This window comes from Dunckerocampus dactyliophorus, chromosome 4 (genome assembly GCF_027744805.1).
Source record: "Dunckerocampus dactyliophorus isolate RoL2022-P2 chromosome 4, RoL_Ddac_1.1, whole genome shotgun sequence".
NCBI lineage: Eukaryota > Metazoa > Chordata > Actinopteri > Syngnathiformes > Syngnathidae > Dunckerocampus > Dunckerocampus dactyliophorus.
This window is the reverse complement of record NC_072822.1, coordinates 25,809,858-25,833,793: the sequence shown is the minus strand read 5'-3', so window position 1 is coordinate 25,833,793 and position 23,936 is coordinate 25,809,858. Positions and strand designations below refer to the sequence as shown.

The window sequence follows — 23,936 nt, the reverse complement described above, 5'->3', positions numbered from 1 at the left end:
GTATGTTTGGTGAAGAACTTTGCACGTTGTCATATAGTTTCACATTGCCACTTTTGATGAGTGCCGGCCTCTGAGAATATAACTGGTTTTGTGCTTCCCGGGGGAAGAATGAGCATAAATGAGTCTGTCCATTCCGGGCTGAAAGCACTGTCCACTTTTCTCTTCTTAGAGCGCTATGTGTATTTATTTTTCGGTTGTCTTCCATTCACGGGTCTCGCTGTCATGTCACTCCCACTTCTCTAACGTTGCCAGTGGCCAGGGCGAAGGTGGGCGGCAGTAGGACGCGGGCAGGGGGAGAGGGTGGGTCTCGCTGTCCTCTTTATTGCCATCTATCACTGGTTTCTATCTTCTTTCCCTGTATGTTTCACTTGTTTGTACGTGTCACTTGGGATCACGTGGGATGGCTTAAATCCCATGCAGTTGGTCAGTGATTTGGTCAACCCTAAAATCTTTGAAAGATGCGTCAGCCGAAATAGAAACACCCCGTAAAAATGTAAAATACTACTATAATTTACTGACTATAGGTCCATGTTCGTATTGGATAGCGTCTGGGTCCGGACTCGGATCGCAGTCTGCCAGTTAATGATCCCTGATTTAGGCTAATTGGAGATTCGAAATTGTCCATAAGTGAATGGTTGCTTGTCTATACAGCATGTGCCGCTTGATTGGCTGGCTGACCTGCCAACATGTACGCATTTTTCATATTTGGCGTGCAATTTTAACCCTTGAATACGGTTCGCTACTCCGCAGTTCCATATTTTGTTGCATTTGACCAGGTTCAGTTTTAAGTTCAGTCTCTGAAACCTGGATTATGCTCCCTCTTTAGCATGACGTGCACCTCTAAAAAATCTAACCCCGTGGACTTTAAAAGTTGTGATTGGTCGGGTTGTAGAATGTCATTTCCTGTATGTGTACAACTAGTTCAGAAGGCGTATAGCCCACTTCCGTGAACGCTTCTCCTCCGATTTCGAATCAACATATGCAATAAAAATGACTGTTGTAAAGCACTGATTAGTTTCTCGCTGCAATAAAACTCCCCTTCTCTTTTTAATCAGCATTGTCAGCTCGCGATGAAGGAAGCTAACAAGCCGCAAATTTCTGCAAAGTAGGATTCCTTATTTATAAATCAAATATTTCCGTAGTTCGAGCATAGAAAACCTGTTAAAGACCTTCTAAATGCGGATATTAACATTATTAGAGCCCTCTTGACATTAAATAACACCCCTATAGTCATGTTTATACTCACATTATCCAATATAGTAGCCATAATAACAGATAATAAGCCATTTTAGACATAAATACGACTCATGCTCATGTGTGTTGCTAGGGGAGTTGAGTGTTGGGCAGACAGGAAGTGACGTCAGGGGTTCAGAGCTGAAGTTTAGCTTCACGTGGGTTATGGCCTCAACAGTAGTCCATGTTAGGGATTATTGTCCTTGTTGTGAGATCATTCAAACCTGCAATAAAAAGCTTGTATTAGCCTAGTGTGTGTGTGTGTGTGTGTGTGTGTGTGTGTGTGTGTGTGTCTCACCTAACATTACAGTAACATTACTGACACCTAGTGACCAGTGTAGAATACTACATATCACGTCTTTGAATGCATCCTTTGAATGCCTTATCATTTGTATTTTAGTCCATTTAGCCATTTTTATGCTTGAAAATTCTTAGTTTAGGCAAAAAATACATACAATTTGTTTAAATACATTAATAATAAGCCATATGCAACCACGAAACAGCATGATTTATTAATTTATATAGTTTTGAAAAACCATGATAGAGTGAAGCTGTGAAATTCAAAGGGATTACTGTATAATGTTCTTTTAAGCCTTTTTGCAAAATTAAAAACATACATAAAATATCTAAAATATCAAAAAATATAATGTGCCCGCACGCGGGTAAAGAGAGGGGCTGAGCTGTCAACTGGTCACCACCTGGTGATGAGTTGGATTAGATGGCGGGGGAGGATGCCGGACAGACCCGGGAGACCCAAACGTGTAGTGAGGGTGTGCTGGGAATGTTTGGCAGAGTCTCCTATCCGTCGAGTCTTCAGCTCTCACCTACGGCAAAGCTTCGCCTGCATCCCGGGGGAGGACGAGGATATTGAGTCCGAATGGGCTCTATTCCGTGCCTCCATTGCTGAGGCAGCCGGTCGGAGCTGCGGCCGCAAGGTGGTCGCTGCCAGTCGTGCCGGCAAGCCCCGAACCCGATGGTGGACACCAGAGGTCAGGGCTGCCGTCAAGCTGAAGAACGAGTGCTATCGAGCATGGATGGCTTGTGGGACTCCTGAAGCAGCTGATAGGTACCGGCAGGCCAAGCGGTACGCGGCTTTGGCGGTGGTCGCGGTGTCCTGTCCTGTGAGTATGGAATTGGTGGCGCGCTACTACGTGCCATTCAGTCCTTGTACAACCGGAGCAGGAGCCTGGTTCGCATTGCCAGCAGTAAGTCAAGCCTGTTTCCGGTGAACTTTGGCCTCCGCCAAGGCTGCCCTTTGTCACCGATTCTGTTCATAATTTTCATGGACAGAATTTCTAGGCACAGCCAAGGTGTCGAGGGAGTCCAGTTCGGGGGCCTTAGAATCTCATCTCTGCTATTTGCAGATGATGTGGTTCTGATGCAACGTTTACTGGGACGGTTTGCATCTGAGTGTGAAGCTTCTGGGATGAGACTCAGCACCTCCAAATCTGAAGCCATGGTTCTCAGTCAAAAAAGGGTGGATTGCTTCCTCCGGGTTGGGAATGAGGTCCTGCCCCAGGTGGAGGAGTTCAAGTATCTCGGGTTCTTGTTCACAAGTGAGGGAAGGTTGGAGCGTGAGGTCGACAGGTGGATCGGCGCAGCGTCTGCAGTAATGCGGTCGCTGTACCGGACTGTCGTGGTGAAGAGAGAGCTGAGCCGGAAGGCAAAGCTCTCAATTTACCGTTCGATCTACGTTCCTACCCTCACCTATGTTCACAAACTTTTGGTCGTGACCGAATGAATGAGATCGCGGATACAAGCGGCTGAAATTAGTTTTCTTCGTAGGGTGGTGGGACTCACCCTAAGAGACAGGGAGAGGAGCTCGGTCATCCGGGAGGAGCTCAGAGTAGAGCCGCTGCTCCTTCACATTGAGAGGAGCCAGCTGAGGTTGCTCGGGCATCTAGTCCGGATGCCTCCTGGACGCCTCCCTGGTGAAGTGTTTCAGGCATGCCCAGTCGGGAGAAGGCCCCGGGAAGACCTAGGACACGCTGGAGGGATTGTGTCTCACAGCTGGCCTGGGAACGCCTTGGTGTCCTCCCGGTGGAGCTGGAGGAGGTGGTCGGGGACCGGGAAGTCTGGGCTTCGCTACTAAGACTGCTGCCCCCGCGACCCGGACCCGGATAAACGGTGGAAAATGGAATGGAATGGAATGTGCCCCCCGCATTCTGATTTGGGGGGTTGGGAGACTACAATAGATTTCTTCAAGGTTGACAGGTCTGGACGAGTGACCAGTCCAGGGTGTACCTCGCCTCCAGTGACGTGCGGTAAGGTTCATGGCTGGTGAGGCACTGACATTTTTTTTTAAACTTAAGTCCTCCTTACTCTAGCCTGTTTGGATTAATAGTCAGTCACTTGCCAGCTACTGTGAGCCCCCACCCCTTCATTGCCAGATGAAAGGGAACTGTGCTCCACTTTGTATGATTTCCTGTGTTTTATTGTTCGATTAGCAAGAATAATCATGTCACACTTACATTAAACACATTACACAAGCTGTAGAAAGTCACTGTTTATAATCAATATTTTTGTAATTGTTGTGATGGCGACATGTTGACACATCGTAATGGGCATACTGTGCACTCATAAGAGGATAGACTGCCTTTCTGCCTTCTATTTGATCAGGAAATGTGCAAAATCACCATTTTTTATTGAAGAACATGTTAATGATTGGAAAAAATACATTTCTAACACAGTGTAATGGACGACAATTAATACTTTATTTGATGTTTGCATTTTTCCTTTCTCACCTGCCTCCCCTGACCGCACGTCACTTCCCACCTCTTAGATCAGCTCACCCTAATGAAGACAAGCGCCATAGTCAATAACTGCATGACTTAATACATTTCTCTGCCGCAATTCAGACACTAAATGCAAAATCTCTATCATACACTGTGCCTTTTTTACCTCCTGGTGAAGTGTTATGGGCAAGGAAAGCAAAGCCTAATTAGAGATTAAAGTTGAAATAACAACAGCAGTGAGTGTGATTTCTTACATAGAAAGTGTGGGTGTCATCTGCTCAGTGTGTGTCATTATTCAAGCACTTCCTTCTTCTCTGTTTTTGTTTTTTTTTATATTATCTGTACCCCCTCCGCCATCACAGCCACTTTTGAGCAGTATGTAATCATCGCTGGTGAGGATGTGATTTGAATGACAGATCAGCACAGCATTCATTGCACTGTTGACTTCACCACCACGCCTCAAGTATGAAGATGCTGCCGTCAGTGTGCTTCCCCAGGAGAAAAGACGAACTGAGTGAAAACATTACAGACAGCTCATTTATCCACATAAAAGATCTGCTCCACCCGCACCCTGCCGCCACATTGAAATTATGGAGAATGGGGGGGCTGCTAACATACCCACCTCAGCAGACTCACACCATGAGAGCATGACTGAAACGATTTGTTGTTATATTTCTGACTGGTAATACAGGTGATCACTGACCTGGAGGAGCAGCTGACCGCACTGACCCAGGAGAATGCCGAGTTGAACCGCCAGAACTTCTACCTGTCCAAGCAGCTGGATGAAGCCTCCGACGACAGAGAGGACCGTCTGCAGCTCAGCCAGGATGTGGACCAGCTGCGTCGGGAGGTGGCTGACCGTGAGATGCACCTGAACAACCAAAAGCAGGTAAGGCGCCGCCTGTCTTGTATCGGTGGTTGGTTTGTGAGCTCTATGATGGAGTGCAAGAATTCTTGTTGCCCATTAGAAAAGCTTCAATGGAATATTTGACAGCTAGATGCTGTGCACACATTATATACTGTAGATTATCATCAATGGCGAATCACTTTTCATCAAGTCATAGTTTTTGCCGTCACATTTTTATGCCAGCGCACAGTGGAAACCATTTACTGTACGTCTACACCCCTCAGAATGGCAGACTCACGTCGACATAAGCAGTTGGTGACATAACAGAAACAGAAACTAGTCATTGCTTGAATGTTTACTTGTGACTTTGGTCAGAGAAATAAGGAGAATGGATGATAATAAAGGATTTTTGAACCTATGCCAGTTTGTTAACATGGTTTTCCTCCATTTCTGATTTTTTTTTAAAATGTTGATATATTTTATATCATATTAATTTTATTTTATGTTTTTTTATTTGTACTTATTTTATTTTTTAATAGGGATGTCAAATGATTAAAATAAACAACCCACAGGCTGTTTCTTCTTCTTCATGGGCCTTTGTACATTCAAAAAAATGCAATTTAACAGCAAAACAATAGCAAATGTGGCAAAAAGAGCAGTTTTATAATTTTATGAGAATAACGTAAGAATGCTAGGAGAGTAAAGTTAGAATAATAAGCGATAAAAGTGGTGAAAAGAGTAGAAGAATAAAGTTGTAATATTATGGTGAAAAAATTATTTTAGAAGCGTAAAGTTGAAACATTAAAAGAAAAAAAGGATGTTATTTTTTCAAACGTCCTAATATCATATTAAAAAAAAAATAAACCAAGAATAAATGTGCAGTTGGGAAAATGCTATAATATTAAGAGAATAAAGTCAAAATATTTTGGGATGAAGTCATAATATTACGGGAAAAAACATTCACAAGAATAATGCTGAATTATGTGTAAAAAAAAAAAAAAAGTAAGTACCCGGATGTTGTAAGGATGACGAGGAGGTGATCAATCAACAATCTGTTTATTGCAAAAACAAACCAGGCTACTGTAGGCCGAACCATACCAAAACAATAGGGCTGTCACAAGATCACGCGAGATTAAAACGTGATGATATTCTCATTTAGAGAAAAGCTGTCTCGCAGGAACAGGCCAGCCAGAAGTCTATCAGACTGCGAACTATGGCATCGCTGCTGTGAATGATAATAGATGTAATATGGAAGTGGCAGTGCACAAAGCAGGATTGGAACCACACATGAAGTGCTATAAACCTTGCAATCCTACCTGCACGCAGTGTTCCCAGCGTCACTCCCTCACTACGGCTTTTTATGGGAGTTGATGTCTCTGTGTTAATGTCCAAGCAGGAACTGTCTTCATTTTATATTTGATCAAACGTACTTATTATTTGTCAGATCAAAACACGATCGCTGCATATGACTTCTATCAAAACATGTGACACTTTCAGAAATTCACTACTTCCTGGTGGCATCATACTTCTAAGCATCATGGGAACTGTAGTTCTTTTAGTGTAAACATCAAGCTAATCTACTGCAATCTGTTTTACATCTTTACATAACAACACATCAAAATAAATGATTAGTAGTAGCAGCTGCAACTGCCGTCATTATTTTAACCGTTATCGTTTAGTTTTTGTTTCACTCTGTGGAAAGAAGTTAATTAAAAGCATCATGCTTAGGTCATGCTTGCAAAGTTATAAAACATTTCAAAATGTACATGCATTGTTTTGTGACTCAGTTAAATAAAACAGTCTGTTTGTCTAGTCCTATATTTTGTCAACGTAGTTTTCTTAAAAGTGATCTGAAAATATCGTCTTGTCTTGTTCTTATGAACCAAATATCGTGTAACCTTTTTACAAAACATCAGCAAACTCAAGTGTCCTTTCTGCACACAGCCATCCTCTTGGCCTGCACACACCGTCAGGACTCACGTCACATCTTCACAGTGTGATGGAGATATGCCAGGTCACTACAGTATGTTAAAGGATCTGCTCCTATGAAAGTGACAGTAATAACTAGCGTAGTGTTTTTTGTTCTGCCTGTGTTTTTCACAACTGTTTTATTTAATTCCTGTATAGTGTGAGTGACTTAAGTGTTCATTTTGGTATGTGTTCCAGCAATAATTTAGCGTTGTAGAACAGAACTTGTTAGTAACCTGAACACTACTTGTATTACTGTATGCATGTCCCGTATGTATTTTTGCTTTTGCACTAGTTATTTTTGTACCTGCTTCTCCTGCAGTTTAATTGTAGGCGGTTTTAATGAGATTTTGAAGCCTGACACATTTCCTAATGTATCATCACAACAAACAAAGACGCGAGAACGGCTTGCCTGTGTCGTCAGCACCTCTCTAATCCACTATTTTTTGGTATTCTGTGCAAAATTTCCCCAAAACATATCAGCAACCGTTATTTTTTTCACTTCAGTCTGCTTTCCTTTTCCACCTCCCACTCACAGCCAGTCAGACACAGGCTTTCCACTAAGTTGCATTATGTGATATCGTCTCCACAACCTGCGACAGGAGACCTAGACACCTCTCCCTGCTCTGACAGTGTAAATCGGGCAGCAGCAACCCTCTGGATATTTCTGTATTGTAATATGTGATATCCTGCTCGGAGCTGAGCAGCAGCAGAACGAGGAGGCTGTGTAATGTGTGCACCGCTCCTGTGGGATGATGTGCGTGGGCGTCCAGTAGAGCTTTCAGTCCTGCCGGTTGCGTAACCAGCGATAGAGGCTATAGACAAGGAATTGGGTGGTGTGTGGGAGGGAGGGATGTGTCATCTCCATCAGTCCAGGTCGTGTCAGCTGTGGAAGCGTTGGACTTCAGAGAGCTGTGCATGACCGGCACATGCTATATTTGTCTCCCAATGTTTGATACGCAGCCTTTTGTGTAGGCCTTGTGATGCACACAGAAAAATGCCCTCTGTTACAATGTGACATTTTTATATTTACGTACTAGTGTTTCCCGGGAGGGGTGGGGATGGGTTGGTGGCGGTGGGGCATCATTGTGTAATTTGCATAACTGGCCATGACGCGTGTGCATGTCATTGTAATGGAGGCTGTAGGAGAGAGGAATGACGTTTTGGAAAAGACAAAAAGTGAGTGAAAAACACTTTGTCTTTTTTTTTTTATGTCGCAAACAAGACGGAGCCAACTGTGAGTGCTTTTAAATGGGGCAGGGGCCCACAGCGGAAATAAATAAAACAAGAAAACAAGAAAAAGTCCTTAGATGTGTCGCTACTCAGAAAAAGAAGGGGAGTCTGAATAGTCGCTCAGTTGGCAACGCTTATCCCTCCTGCTACATCCCTCCTGCTTCTTTGGCAGAGCAGGCATAAATGTGTTAAGAAGCCGAGTTACGATGCACACCGCCACCTGCTGTACAAAGCTGTAATGGCAAGCTACAGTCACAGACAGTCCCATTATAATGTGTTTATTAGAGAGGGCGACCAGGTAGCGCCAAATGTGTTTGAATTCATGTATGGGAAACTGCAAAAAAAGAGAAGGAGAATGAAAAGATCTACTAGAGCGACAGTATCTAATCGAGGACAGCTGTAGTCTGTGGATCTAGTCTGTCCTATCTAGTCTTTGAGCATGAGCCTGCTCAGAGGAGAGGCCAAAGTCATCCAAGACAACCTAAACAGTCCAGTTGCGATCAATGTTTGTCTGAAAATGTCTGAAAATGCAATGACCTGGATGAATGAGAATACATTCGTTTCTTGTTTATCGCGGTTGATTGGTTCCAGACCTGATTGCGATAAGTGAATTTTTTTCATAGTTAGAGCATTGAAAACTTGTTTACAATCTTCTAAATACGTTTTTTAACTTTATTAGAGCTCTCAAGACTTGAAATAACATCCCTATAGTCATCCCTATAGTCACCTTTTTTATTACTCTATATAGTAGACATAATAAGAGAAAATAAGACATACTGTATTAGACATCACTAAGACATATACTCACACATTAACATCGGGGGAGTTCCTTGTTTTTTTCTGGACTTCCAGCAGTGGCTGCTGTCTCATCCAAGTAACATTACTGACACCTAGTGACCACTGTAGACATATTTACATATCTTTGAATGCGTCTTCTGAATGCCTTATGTTTGTATGTGTGTTCATTTGGCAATTATAATGCTTGAAAATTCATAATTTAGGCCAACAAAAGGTACAATTTGATTAAACATGCAAGTTTTGACTAATAATAGGCAGTAGTCAACCACAAAAACTGTGAAGTGGTGAGGGACGACTGTATTCACAGACAGACTGTTTTTAGGCGTTATGGTAAAAAAAATCCAGGAATTGAATGAAGTAAAAGTGTATAATGGGCTCTACATCCAAATGCAACATGAATGTATGTCACAGTAATAATGTATATCTTTGTATCAGAACCTTGAGACACTGAAGACCACATGCACCATGCTGGAGGAGCAAGTTGTGGAACTCGAGAGCTTAAATGATGAGCTGCTGGAGAAAGAGAGGCAGTGGGACGCCTGGAGGGCAACACTTGAAGATGAGAAGAACCAGGCTGAGAGGAGGGCTAGGGACGTCCAAAGAATGTTGGATACTGAGAAACAGAACAGGTAAGTGTAAAAACGTCTTCTGTTTTTTCGGTGTACCTTTTATTTTGACTCTGTCACTGACTGAGCAGCCAGGACAGGATATGACACAGCCTTATCCGTTTTATGACATCAGAAGCATTCAATTGTGTTTAGAAGTTGGAAAGAATGTTCAATAGCCAGTGATGTAATGTAATGACATACCTGTTATGTATTCAGACAGAATATAAGGTGGCATTCTCTACATTGGTAGGTGTTGTTTGCTACTAATGTTGTTGCATGCCTCCACCTACACATGCTGGATTCAAAAGGTTCGGGCTTATTCTCTCAAGGGATCATCACACGGTGTTCTGGATATTTGTTTAAAAATATGTTTTTAGTCGATGTGGGCAAGGAACATTTGGTATTAAAACACCCTCTCACAACCGGGAGAGATTTAGAAGGAACTTTTTTGGCAACCCGTCTTCACTGCAAAAACAGCCATACTTGAAAGAAGCCGAAATTATCTCAAAACGTGACAACTTTTCTTATTTCAAGCAAAAAATTCTGCCAATGGGGTAAGCAAAATTTACTTGGCTAGAATTCTTATTACATTACAAGGTAAGAAGTTAGCCAAATGCTCATATAAGATTCATAAGTTGAGATAAAATTTCCTTTTGCTTACTCCCACATTCCAAAAGCATGCATTTAAGGTTAATTGCACACTCTAAATCCACGCTGACCAAACTTTTCCCCCCACGAAACACACAAAAATGAAATAATGCAGGGGCTATTTGACGTTCTTCGCATTTTTCACTTTTGTCTTTATAAAAGACACTAAAACCAATGTATGTCCAGATATGTAGGTCAAGATATGATAAGATATGTTTTTAAAGCAGCAGCATGTCGTCTATTAATAGTCCTTAAGGTGGTGACAATGCCCTGTAGTGCTATTTAAAACCCACTCTCATAGGAGAACAACAAAGTTTGTTAATATATTGTGGCAAGCCCATGTCACACAGGAAATGGTCCGAGGCATCTTCGGCTGCCTGTAAAGAAGTGCTCTTTATTAGTAAGCAACGAGCCAACAGCACTCACTCTCTGCCAACGCAGAACAAACAGACAGGAGGTCATCAGTACAGATGTCTATCTAACTCACGGTGTGAACAAAGCCAGCACAACAAGTCAAAACAAACGTACCACACGGACTATGCGGGTATCAAAATAACATTGAGCTACTAACTAGGGTTGGGCATCGTTTGAATTTGAACGACTCCGGTTACGATTCCCATTCCTCGTTTCAATTCCGGTTCCTAAGGATTCTCGATTCTGATGCTTTTAAGGGTAAGGGTCATAAAAGTTTGCTTGTGTTAAATGAGGATTCTTTTTGGATGAAATGTCCGAACTTCTCCATGAATTGTTCCAATAAATCCATATGGATTAAAACATATGGGACCGGAAAATGCGGTCAATTAAACATGCTGCGATCACCTAAATGCTGCAGGATCAAACACAAATTCAAAAGACAAAGGCTGCAAATGCCAAAAACACACACAAACCCCAAAACACATGATTAAGAAAATGCTGCAACTTCACGGAACAAAAACGAAAGCTACCCAGACTACCAAAGGGCACCAGACCTGAAGGATATATGTGCCCCACAGGGTCAGACTTTGGACACCAGTGCTCTAAATTATCCGTAGGTGTGAATGGAAGTATGAATTCTTGTTTGTATATATGTGTCCTCTGATTGACTGGCGACAAGACCAGGATGTACCCCATGTCTCACCCAAAGTCAGCTGGGATCATGAGGAAAAAGCAGTATAAAAAGTGGATGGATGGATGGATGAAGATAGTTTCATGTGTCCTCCAGACTCCGTGCAGAGCAGCGCAGCTCTGAGTCCCGCCAGGCTGTGGATCAGGCAGTGAAGGAGCACAAAGTGGAGATGCTGGCACTACAGCAGATCCTTAAAGACCAGAAACTCAAAGCTGAGAGTCTCGCAGACACTGTAAGCTTTTCCACACGGTTGCATTTAATTACTATTTGAGCGTACCTTACGTTGCAATAAACGCCTGATGATTTCTTTCTGTAGTTGAATGATTTGGAGAAGAAGCATGCTATGTTGGAGATGAACGCACGTAGTTTGCAGCAAAAGCTGGAGAGTGAGAGAGATCTGAAACAACGGCTGTTGGAAGAGGTCCGTTCGGTACTATTCACACTGACAAAAACAACACATCATTTGTGTCTAAAAGTACTGGAAGCAGATTATGACAACCTACGGTTCTTTTCTAGCAAGAGAAGCTACAACAGCAGATGGATGCTCAGAAGGCACACATATTTCGACTCACCCAGGGACTGCAGGACGCCCTGGACCAGACGGACTTGCTGAAAACTGAGAGAACTGACCTCGAATACCAGCTGGAGAACATCCAGGTGCTGCTACATATTGACTCTCATACAATATACATGCATATCAGTATTAACATATATGCTAATGTACTAAGATGTGCTGTACAGCAGAAGTGTCCAAAGTGCGGCCAGGGGACTTCATGTGTTATAGCTAGTTAAACTGGTTCGTTAACATTGTAATAAAGCAGGGGTGTCCAAAGTGCGGCCTGGTGGTCTTCGCAGCCCGCGGCTGTTTTTTTAGTGGCCTTCGGAACGTTCTAAAAATATAATTAAACAAGAAAACAAAAAAAACCAACAGCAAAGATGGAAAATAGAGCAGTAATTGCACAAGAATAAAGACAAAATATTTGGAGGAAAAAGTCATAGTATTAAGAAAAAAGAAGCATAAGCTTGAAATGTTAAAGACTAAAATATCTAACTTTTTCAAAAGTCGTAAAATTCTGAGAAACAAAGAAAAAATACAGATACAATTTTAGAAAAATTTGTGTGGGGAAAATAATATTACAATAATAAAGTCAAAATATTATGAGAAAAAAGACATGATATTACAAGACAAAATGTACTAGAAGATAGTTCAAATATTTGTAAAAAAAAAAAAAAAAAAAAGGAAAAAAACAAGCAAAAAAGTTTAACATAAGGGAAAAATGTTTATATAAATAATACACTGAGATCCAGGCTGTTTTTTTCTTAGATATAAAAACCATCTCAGCACACAGTAGCTACATGGATGGGCTTACAAAGTGTAAAAGTGGCCCCTGCAGCCTTTGAGTTTTTAGTATGTGGCCCTCGGTGGAAAAGGTCTGGACACCCCTGCACTAAAGTGGCAGTTTTCAATATATGCAGCCTATATAGAAGGGTGGCAAAGTGGTCACGGCCCCATCATTCTTTCATATTCTTGACAGTTCGATGTCAAATCATGTGGTTTCTCTCCTACTGCTATGACCTGCAAAAAAATAAAAAGTCCCATATACTGTATTGTAATGTATGCCTTCACCCCCATTGCCTTTGTGTGTGAAGCAAGTATTTGAGGAGACATTCATGGCAGTAGTGATGTTCACTTAGCTCCACCTGCAGGCCGTATACTCTCATGAGAAGGTGAAAATGGAAGGGACCATCACACAGCAGACCAAACTCATCGACTTCCTGCAGACGCAGGCCCATGGCGGTTCGAAGAAAAAAAAGGTAAAATGTCATGTCTTACTTCATTGTATTATTTAGTACTACTGGTGGGCAATACTGCTAATTTTGGTATCGATCCGACCCCAAGTACTGTACATACAGAGCCGATATTGCTAATACCAATACTGATACTGATTTTTCATTCAAAGACGTTGTGATAATATGTAGTGTTGTACATTGGTCACTAGGTGTCAACCAGACTTAAGAGCCGGAATTTATTGCAGGTTTGAACGATCTGACAACAGGCAGATTAATCCCTAACATGGGCTACTGTTGCAGCTGTAACCCATGGCAAGCTAAAACTCAACTCTGAACCCCCTATGTCACTTCCTGTGAACACATTTACAGCAACACACATGTGTATGAGTCTTATCTATGCATTAAATGGCTTATTTCCTCTCATTATGTCTACTATATTGGGTAATATGAGCGTAAAGGTGATTATAGGGGTGTTATTTCATGTCTAGAGAGCTCTAACAATGTTAAAAAAAACATATTTAGAAGGTCATAAACAGGTTTTCTATGCTCTAACTAATCTTACTTTGCAGAAATTCACTTAGCATGGTTGGGTCTGGAACCAATTAACCGCAATAAACAAGTGATTACTATATATAATAATATATACAGGTGGTCCTCGGGTTACAAACGAGTTTCGATACTAGACTGTGATGTAGGTCGAGTTTGTGGAAAAAAAAACAAAAAACAAAAACCAACTCCTTACTTGTATCCCTGTAGTTGCCTTGCAGGCCTATCTACTGTACATTCTTCAAATATTGTCCCAGGCTTGCCTGGAAGGATAACGTCCTCTTCTCCTCCCAGATCTCCTTGTAACAGCTCACGGAATCCATGACCCCTCTAGTGTTCAATAATCTTTATCACGGTTGAGGCCCAAAGAGCTGCCAATATTGGGGGGCGTGTCTCCTCCCTCTGAGCTTTTTATGATGTTCACTTACACTTGGTGATGGCTTTCCCTTTTTTTTGGCGCACTGCCGCTTGAGAGACATGATGAAGGATAAAAAGTGAACCAATAAGCGATGTTATTCTTTCTCAGTATTGCTAAGCAGGCACACACTGGATTCTTCCGGCCAGCATGTGGCAGACACTGCATTCATGTGCTGCATGTGCCTTGCGTTAGTTCATTTATGGGGGTGCGTTCATAACCACGGGAGACTGTAATAAAATTGCTGATGCAATGATGGAATTTTGGATTTTGTGATTTGGCCATTAATTTGTGGATCATAACTATAATCAGAGTACAGTATATATACAATAAAATATATAACTAGACAGCAATTATAATATTGATCGGATACTGATACTACCCTTGGTATCGCTACTATCAATATTTGGATCGATCCACCCCTAATGAGTATGTGTGTTCTGGTATGGGATAGACACTTTAGCATGGATTACTCTCGTTATGCTATAAGCATGCTATTAGCTTGGATATATTTCTTAGGGAATGACAAGGATGACAAGAATGACAAGGACTGGTAATTACTTGATTATAAAATGCAATTTGGGATGAGTCACCATGCATAAATTGCCGTTAAAGCTCCTACCAACCTCTTGGCACAGCTCCAAGTCATACTTATAGTTTCATCTGCGTACGTGTCAATTCTTCAGGGTCTTTTTGGACGTCGGCGTGAGGACCTGTTGACTGCCATGGCTGCTCAGGCCCAGGCGCAAGGACAGAGTCAGGGCCAGGTCTCCCCTGTGCCCGCCATCCAGCCGGTCCCCCTGCAGTACAGCGACATGAAGTCAGCACTGGACAAGGAACGAATGCGCTGCTCCGAGCTTGAAGATGCTCTTCAGAAAATGAGAGCAGAACTGCGATCCTTGAGAGAGGAAGGTGAGAACACTGTCCTGCAGCAGTTTAGGTTCTGTTGTTCACTTGTTTTGGAAGTGGACACAAAAACACATCAGTAAGTTTAGGTTGGTTATTCTTCTCTCACACTGTCGCCATGGGAACAAAGAGCAAAGAGACAAGTCATCATGCAAAACAATAAATACAGTGGGTCTCCGCATATTCCCACATCAGAACTTGTGACCCTGCAAAATTGCAGATTTTTGGTCAAACTCAAAAGATAACTTTTTTCATTTTTTCAGTGAAAATAGACCATTTTTCACCATAAGTCGGTAATCATTTATAAATAGGCAATAATACCTATAAACTGTACCGCATGCATGTCCCGCTGTTAGAACACCCACAGTTTTTTACATGTTTATGTCTATATGCTTCACTGATCATGTTTTTTATCAAGCGTTGAGATTTTTTCACTTTGTTTGGCGGTCCTTGAACGCACCATTGTCGTGTGCTGTGACGACCAGGCTACTGTGGCTTCAATTTCACCTGTTCCGCCAACATCTTACATTGTCATTCATTAGTGGTGAACTAACAACTATTTTCTTAGTTGATTAATCTGAAGCTTGTTTCAGTTAATCGAGTAATCGGATAGACCCTAGACGGACCAAATCAACACGCACCAAACACAACACTTAGCAACATCGCTTATTAGTTCACTTTTTATCCTTCATTATGTCTCTCAAGCGGCAGTGCGCCAAAAAAAGGTAAGGATCAGCCCTAGAAAAATGGGTACCATGCTTGACTCAGTTTTTTTGTTTTGCTGATGTGTTTTGCATTGACTATTTAGCACTAGCACCGCTGCTGTTTACATCCATTCCCGTCTTCAGTCGGGTTGTCTTCGAGATGCACTGTCAACCAACTGCTTGTCTTGTCTCTACCGTCGATTCATTTAAGGGTTTATGGCTGATTCTTATCAACCCAGCAGGCTGCTACCGACGCAGCTGTTCTCTCGTTTGTCAAACCGGATATCCCGTCATAAGGGTTTATCGTTTACAACCCTACTTTATTTGTTTTTTTACAATCCTACTTTAAATGTGTTTGATAAGTGTGTGAGGCATATTTAGGGCTCAAACCTGGATTGTGTCGCGAGTGAACAATGGCAATTAAAGAGAAAAGGGGAGGGTTGTGGATCTTAATCTAAGATAATAATTAGAACTTTTCCTGCAAATGATGTGAAATCAAGTAGAATGTCAACGTCAAGTCAGCACGGGGGTTTGGAGGGGGGAGAGTGAGCCGTGTGTCAAAAATAGACATTTTTATGGGCGTATCAATTAGTCTTAGTTTTTGGCAATTGGCGGGCAGTGTTGGAGCGTAACTGTTGAATCTACTGTACAAGCCAAGTCCAGGTTTCTAAGCAGTGTTGTGGATTGTTTCCACCCCCAGCGCTCCAGTATAAAGATCACAGCAGCTCCACAGCCCCAGCGACAGCGCGCCAACAGATAATGATGTCGGCCATGGTGAAGTCTCCTGAGCACCAGCAGGTTCCAGCCAACCTGGCACCGTCCAACTCGGGGCGCAGGAAGGAGGCTGCAACACCCGAGGGTGAGTGAGGAGATGATAGACAAGAACATCTTAATTGAACACTCCAACTACTGGACTAGAACGCCATCCTGTCAACATCCTGGCCCTCAAGCACATGCATAAACACAAATATCATCTCACACACAAAGGAATTTCTCTTACTATCCTTTTTCTTTCACACACCTTTCAGAGAGAAGGAGGGTCACTTTTGAAAGTAAGTTTGGTCTCTCGTCTCCTTTCGCCTCATCCATGCCTCAAAAGGCCAGATTTTAAAAGTTGTGCACGCTCACAAAATGACACATCCCGCCAGGTTCAAAGCACATTTTCAGCGTTGCAGTGCACCACTTTGGAAATCTGAAGCTTTTTATCTTGGTTGCTGAAGCTTAGCCAGTCTGACTTGCAGAACATTCCCACTTGAGCTTTACATGGGACACTATTTCGGAATAATCCACACTGAAATGCACAAAACTATTTATCACATAATAAATCCAAACCTAAATGTATTATTCAGTCACTTTGTACCCTTTAGAATCAAAGTTGCACTGTTTCAGATATCTGATGTATTTTGGAATAAGTTTGGTTACCCCCCATGGTGAATGTTATGGAGCACAAGTAAAGGTGCACGGGTTACATAATGAAGGCATTCAAAAGCAGCAGTGAACTATTCATTGTGGGACTGCTGAAGAGCTTCTACACTTGTTAATTTTTTCCCATTTTGGGCTTACCCCTTGCCAAACCAAGTCACATGGATGGTTTTGCCTTAGTTTTTACACCGGACGCCCTTCCTGACACAACCCTGGCTGGGAATTGTACCCTTGCTCTGAAGTGCGTACCATTACACCACCAGGGATCAGGAAGGGATCTTTTTCCACCCTGTTTTTATTTAAGCTCAACTACTTCCACATTTCTCAACACGAGACGTTGAGCTCTACAGTATCTATTGGTACACATTTTAAGCAAAAAACCCCGACATTGAAAGCGAATGTACTTTTTGTAGTTTATTTCAGTTCCACATTCCACAGTCATTTCCCGACCTCTTCCAACCACTCCAACATGATTCCATCAGAATTTTCCCACATTTCTCACCCTTTTCAAACCATTCCCGCATCAAAACATTCAGGCTAACAAATTTTCCACATCCCAAAATTGCTACATTTTCCATAACACTTATTCTTTTTGATCCTGAGAATTTTTAGTACTGTTGTATCCCACATTTGTCAACCTTTTCAAACAATTCCAATGCCAAAATATTCAGCTCATTCAGGAAACCTGTACTAACAATGCTACACATCCCAAAAATCCCCACTTTTCCCCTAAATTCCCAATTTTTCATATCACAAATTCCCTTTGACATTGAGAACTCTTACTACTGCCACGTTTGTCAGCTGATGCTATCTAGTCCAACATGAAAACATCCAGCGCATTCAGGACATTCATACTAACTATTTGTGACATTAAAAACATTCCCGGTCATCAGCACCTCCAAGTCCGAGTTCATGGTTCTCGCCCGGAAAAGGGAGGAGTGCATTCTCCGGGTTGGGGATGAGAGCCCGCCCCAAGTGGGAGAGTTTGAATACCTCGGGGTCTTGTTCTCGAATAAGGGAAGGATGGAAATGTGAGATCGGCCGGCAGATTGGTGTGGCATCTGCAGTGATGTGGACGCTGCATCGGTCTGTTTTGGTGAAGATCGATCTGAGCCGGGAGGCAACGCTCTCCTTTGACCAGTTGGACAGTGGAAAGGACAAGATTATGGGTAGAAACGACCAAATGACTTTTCTGCATAGGGCGGCTGAGCTCTCGCTTAGAGATAAGGTGAGAAGAACTTTCACATTCCACATTTCACAACTGATTAGAACTGTTCCAACATCCTAAAGGCCCTGTCACACCTTGACGACTTAGCCAGCGTACGCCAACGTATGAAAAATTTGCCAATACGCTGGCGTGCGTTGAATAAGTCATGGTTAAGTTTTGTATAAGTTAAGAGCACACTGAAGCACGTCGGCATACGTCGTAGTACGTCCAAAAATCTTGTGCATGCACAAAAGTTTTCGACGTATGTCAACGTATGATTCATTGGTCCCGCATACGCGGGCAATAAGTTATGCTATTGTTGACGCCCATTCACACGCATTATTTGTAACTTACGCACAAGTTGTAATACGTCAACATACCTTGAGACAAAACTGTGTCTTCTTAGCTCTCTTCTTGGCAAGGGTTGGCTGAGAGGCGATGGAAGCCACTGGGGAAGCAGCTACCGATACCATTGACGATGCCTGAGAGGCGTTAGAACCTGCGTCATCTAAATCAGAGTGAGAGTGAGAGGGGGAGGCTGTGGGTGGTAATGGATCCCTCCGTCACTGCCCTGATACTTCTTGGCAGCGGTCTTCCACATTTTCTTGGCCATGATGGTGATGTTGACACTGCGATGTCTAGTGAAGTTATGATTTGAGTCATCAAGTGGCAGCCTTTTTATAGGCTACGGCACGTGATCGTCGGCCATACGCTGCCGCGCGGTTTGCATAAGTTAGACTGTCGTTGGGCATAAGTTGTGAACGCCGGCAACACGCTACGCATTCGTTGGTATAAGTTGTCTTTAAGTTATAGAAACGTTCTATATAAGTTACGAATACGTCATGTATACGTCAAACTCGTTATGAATACGCTATGTATACGACCATGATTGAAAAAAAACGTCCACAGTTCAACGTATGCCATGGAAATGATCACGTCAGGCATGCGCTGGCTAAATCGTCAAGGTGTGACAGGGCCTCAACATTCAGCTCATTGAGGACGTTCATGATACCTCTTTACAACTTTCCAAACGTTCCCGGTTGTCCAGAAAAAAAAGTTCATACTGAAATGAACAGCATTTTCCCATATTTGATACCATTCTAGCAGCAAAACATTCTAACACATTTTCACATTCCAAAAATTCCCACTTTTCCCATAATTCCACGTTTGCCGTAGAGTTTTTTCAGTTGAGCTTCAGCTCTTCAGCATTCACACCTTCTCTAGTTAGTTGTGACAGTATTTGGGGTAATTTGAGCAATGTGCTGGCCAACTATACAGGACGGCTTTGAAAAATGAACATTGACTGGATAATACCTTTAAATGCATCCATGAGTGGCTACATGCAAAGGGATTGACTATTCCTTTCAACTGTTAGCACTTTTTCCTGCTTATGTGCTAAACATCTTTTTGAAACCACTTTTTTGTCTTACTGGTTTCATGGCTGGTATGGCACGAAGCAGTGAGGGTTTGATGAGACATAACGGAGCAACCTGCCCTCATTGTGTTCCCTGACTATTCAGAGTATAGCCGGCGTATGAAAGACAGTCAGAGGGAGAGAGAGCGGGTTCACCACCACACCGCCCACCGCTTCACAGTGGGACTCAACATGCGAGCGGCCAAGTGTACCGTGTGCTTGGATACCGTGCACTTTGGCCGCCAAGCCGCCACCTGTCTCGGTGAGTGCCAGTTGTCTTCAGCTTTGACCCCGAGATTGGCCCGATACTTTTGTTCAAAGAGTGTTAAATGCTGTATCCCATTCATAAATATAAATAGGGATGCTCCAATCAGGGTTTTATGCTGCCGATACAGATCATCCATGCGTGAGATCGGCCGATACCGATCACACGGATTAACTGTACATTTTTCAATGTATTTATGATGAGCGGTATTGGCCGGGGGCACCATTATGAAGTACATTTCCTTGTGTTCAATTACAGCGCAGCCTTGCCACCTCCAATCGGGCGGCGCGTTGACGTACGGATCAGCGAAGCTGCGTCTACGTATATGGTTTTGACAACAGTGCTTCCTGCGTGCTTTGCTGTACCGTTGTTGTAAATCGCCACTAAGTTACATGTTTAGAGCTCACATAGCTGTCGGTCATTCAGCATTATTCGTTGGGAGTGTCTTGTCGCTGCGTGAAAAAAAAACAAAAAAACAAGTTTTTCTACTTTCACAATTATAGTTTTGCATGCACAAAACAATTCCAAATGCATATAAATACATGTAAATGATGAGTGAAAGGGATAAATGAACATTCAAGGTTACGTTTAGCTTCACTGAGGACGTGATTCTTGATGTGGCTTTCCCCAAAGACACAACGTGGCAGTGATACCAACACCGTCCCCTTCAACACTACCTTCCTGTTTTGCCATGAGTTATTTCTTGAATTCTATAACGAAAAAAGGAGCCAAAGAAAGTTGCAAGTGTCAGCATTTTGATAAAGAAGTTGACAAACACCATAGAATTCAAGAAATAACTCACAAAACAGGAAGGTACTGCTGAAGAGGAAGGTGTTGATCTCGCTGCCACATTAGCACGTCCTGAGTGAAGGTAAAAGTAACCTTAAATAGTCATTTATCCATTTTCGTCCTCATTTATGTGTTTAAAGCAACAAAAACACGTTTTGTGTTAACATTTTCCAACTGTTAATGACATCATAGACGGACGACATAGGTGACTTCCGGTTCTTCCACTGTATATACATTTTTATGGTGTATCAGTTACTGGAGTACTCCCGGAACATAACCCCCGCGAAAAGCGGGCATCTAAAAAAAAAAACAATGGAACACTAATCAACAGATCTATCCTCCTACTTACTGAATATTTTGTTCCCTCCATCTCTCCTTCAGAATGTCACGCTTTGTGCCATCCGAAGTGCTCCCCCTGCCTTCCAGCGACGTGCGGAATGTCGAGTGACTGCTCTCTGCATCTGTCCGAGGGCTTGTGTCGGGAGAAAGGAAGTTCTTCGGGCCAGCAGCTCAAAGAAGCCAGTGGTCACATGCACCTGGAGGGCTGGATGAAGCAGCCCAGGTGAGAAATGATCACACACTAAAATGCTGATGGGGGTCAGAAGTGGATTTTTCTCAGGGAATAATTGAAGATGCTACAATAATATGCTGAAAATGCTACCTTTTTTTTCTCAGGGTAGAGTTGAAGCAGTCTTAAGAGATTCAGTTCATACAGTACCAGTCATCTGGTACATGTGCAACAAAAGCAGTGGTCTGTTTTTAATGTGGATGCTTCGTGCGAATGCATTTGCAGGAATGGAAAGCGTGGCCAAGGCTGGGAACGGAAATACGTGGTCCTTGATGGGACTAAAGTGTCCGTCTACGAGATAGAACCCAGAGAAGGTTACGGAAGTCTGCAACTGGATGTACCTTGTGAAATGAGTCATGACTCTTCTTTCATTGTGCTTGTGTTTGCGTCACTCAGATGCAGCAAAGCCACTAGAGGAGTTCGACCTGTGCCTTTCTGACGGAGAGGTCGAGGTTCATGGTGCGGTGGGGGCCACTGAGCTACCCAACACGGCCAAGTCAGGTATTACACACAATATTAGAAGTCATATTAATAAACTGTTTGGTTGTTAATATGAATGTGATCCTCCTGTGTTAGATGTTCCATATGTCCTGAAGCTAGAGTCTCGTTGTCATGCCCCTTGCTGGCCTGGACAGTCCATTTACTTCATGGCTCCCAGTTTCCCAGACAAGCAGCGCTGGGTGGCTGTCATGGAATCTGTCGTGGCCGGGGGGCGAGCCTCTCGAGAGAAAGCTGAGGCTGATGCGGTGAGGATCCAAGTAACTGAATATTATCTTTTCTGACTGTGGTTGCACTTGCTGGTAACGTTTCCGTCATGCCTTGTGTGTGTATACAGTATGTCCGCTACATAAGAATGTTCTATTGATTTGCTTGGCTTTATGCCCATTTCATGGAGAATCTTTGCACACATTGGCTGCTGTGTCCAAAAGACAAATGGTTCTGTCTCCTCTGGTAATAAGTATAGGACACAAGTCTTCCACAAGGTTAGGGGCCAACCCTAACCCTGACTTGCAGGTGTCTTCCATTATGGGCATCAGCTTCTCCTTCTGTTGTTCCATGCCACCTGATGAAACATCACACTGTCCTCCAACTGCAAACACCACATCAATGCTATGAGATTTTTGGAAAAAAAACATGCCAGATTATTTCTGGAATGAGAGCCAAAATGTCAGGGTTCATACGTTCATGTTGCTTCAGAAATGGCAGGTGGGTCATAACTAAGGCCGGGCTGCAATTTGCCAAAAAAGTACAGAAATGAGCCTAAAAAGTCTGAGTCAAATGGTTGTACTGGCTATGACCAATGGTTGTGCAATGGTTCTGATGGATTTTCCATCTTTTATCAAATTCACAATTTCTTGTGTTTCACCCATTGCTTGTTTTTCTCTGGTTTTCATGTTGTTTTCACTTCTAAATGCAGGTTACACTGGCAAAACGTATCCTACCCAATTCAGTGCTACTTACTGACTGAATAAGCCAGACATGCCTGGGCAAAAAACACACCTGTCAGTCACATGTTCCAATACTTTTGCTCACATGAAAAAATGAGTGGGATCTTCTCAGTAGTGCATCCGATCCAACATTTTTCTCGTAATTATGACTTTATCCTTGTAACATTATAACTTTTTCCGCAACCAAATTTTCCAAAAATTACAACTAATGTCTTTTTTCTTTAATATTTCAACTTTATGCTACTAAAAGGACGTTATTTTCCTCCTAATATTGCATTATTATTATAATTTTTTTCTTGTTGGATTACAATTTTTTTTGTTAATATTTTGACTTTATTCTCTTTTTGTTGGTTTTCTTTTTTACGCTTTCTTATTAGATTCTATTTTTAGAAGTGTGGCCCCGGCGCCACACTTTGAACACCCCTGCCCTAACTCCTAACCCTTTGTCGCAACTTCCTCACCCTATTTCCTTACCTTAACCCTGACTCACCCTAACCTGACTGACTAACCTTCATCTTGACCTTTTACTTATTTGGCAATTTTAGAAACTCCTGGGAAACTCTCTCTTGAAGCTAGAAGGGGACGACCGGCTTGATATCAACTGCACCCTCCCACTTACAGATCAGGTACCATAATATGGGAGCACACTGGATGACACACTTGATAATGTCATGCTCCTGGCTGTGGTTACAGATAGTTCTGGTGGGCTCGGAAGAGGGATTGTACGCCCTAAATGTGATCAAGAACTCCCTGACTCATATTCCCGGCTTGGGATCAGTGTTTCAGATCCACATCATCAAGGAACTGGAGAAATTGCTGATGATTGTTGGTAGGGACTTGAAGCTTCTGTGTATAGAACTGCTATAAACCTCGCATCAGTTGGTTTAACATCTGTGGGTGTGTTGCAGGGGACGAGAGGGCCTTGTGCCTGGTGGAGATCAAGAGAGTCAAGCAGTCTTTGGCCCAATGCCACCTGCCCACTCAATCCGAGCTAGCTCCGTACATCTTTGAGACAGTGAAAGGATGCCATTTGTTTGCTGCCGGGAGAGTAGGTCTTCCTGAGATGAGTACACGTGATGGAGCGATGTGACAGGACGGCATAGATGACTTTATGTTGCCTTCGCAGATAGACAACGGGTCCTGTATATGTGCTGCGATGCCGAACAAGATCACCATTTTGCGCTACAACGACAATCTCAGCAAATACTGCATTCGCAAGGTGATGTGACCAATTGCTTCCATTGTCTACTGTGCACCCTGAAGATGTTATTTGGCATGTACAATAT

The 23,936-nt window shown here is 42.7% G+C and overlaps 1 protein-coding gene across 8 annotated transcripts in view; it reads left to right on the top strand.

Moving 5' to 3' along the window:
* Positions 1-23,936, top strand: part of LOC129180408 (citron Rho-interacting kinase) — an 82,046-nt gene that overhangs the window by 46,514 nt on the left and 11,596 nt on the right. For 3 of the 8 annotated variants that reach the window (XM_054774858.1, XM_054774859.1, XM_054774865.1), the window contains 18 exons: positions 4,660-4,857; positions 9,250-9,443; positions 11,272-11,407; positions 11,492-11,605; positions 11,692-11,832; positions 12,871-12,990; positions 14,614-14,839; positions 16,238-16,396; positions 16,566-16,589; positions 19,687-19,842; positions 21,016-21,196; positions 21,428-21,516; positions 21,599-21,703; positions 21,779-21,948; positions 23,196-23,276; positions 23,344-23,479; positions 23,559-23,698; positions 23,777-23,869. In XM_054774858.1, coding sequence (XP_054630833.1) covers positions 4,660-4,857; positions 9,250-9,443; positions 11,272-11,407; positions 11,492-11,605; positions 11,692-11,832; positions 12,871-12,990; positions 14,614-14,839; positions 16,238-16,396; positions 16,566-16,589; positions 19,687-19,842; positions 21,016-21,196; positions 21,428-21,516; positions 21,599-21,703; positions 21,779-21,948; positions 23,196-23,276; positions 23,344-23,479; positions 23,559-23,698; positions 23,777-23,869 — 2,463 coding nt within the window. The remainder of the gene's footprint in view (positions 1-4,659; positions 4,858-9,249; positions 9,444-11,271; positions 11,408-11,491; positions 11,606-11,691; positions 11,833-12,870; positions 12,991-14,613; positions 14,840-16,237; positions 16,397-16,565; positions 16,590-19,686; positions 19,843-21,015; positions 21,197-21,427; positions 21,517-21,598; positions 21,704-21,778; positions 21,949-23,195; positions 23,277-23,343; positions 23,480-23,558; positions 23,699-23,776; positions 23,870-23,936) is intronic. The other 5 variants (XM_054774861.1, XM_054774862.1, XM_054774860.1 and 2 more) reach the window with 5 other exon arrangements.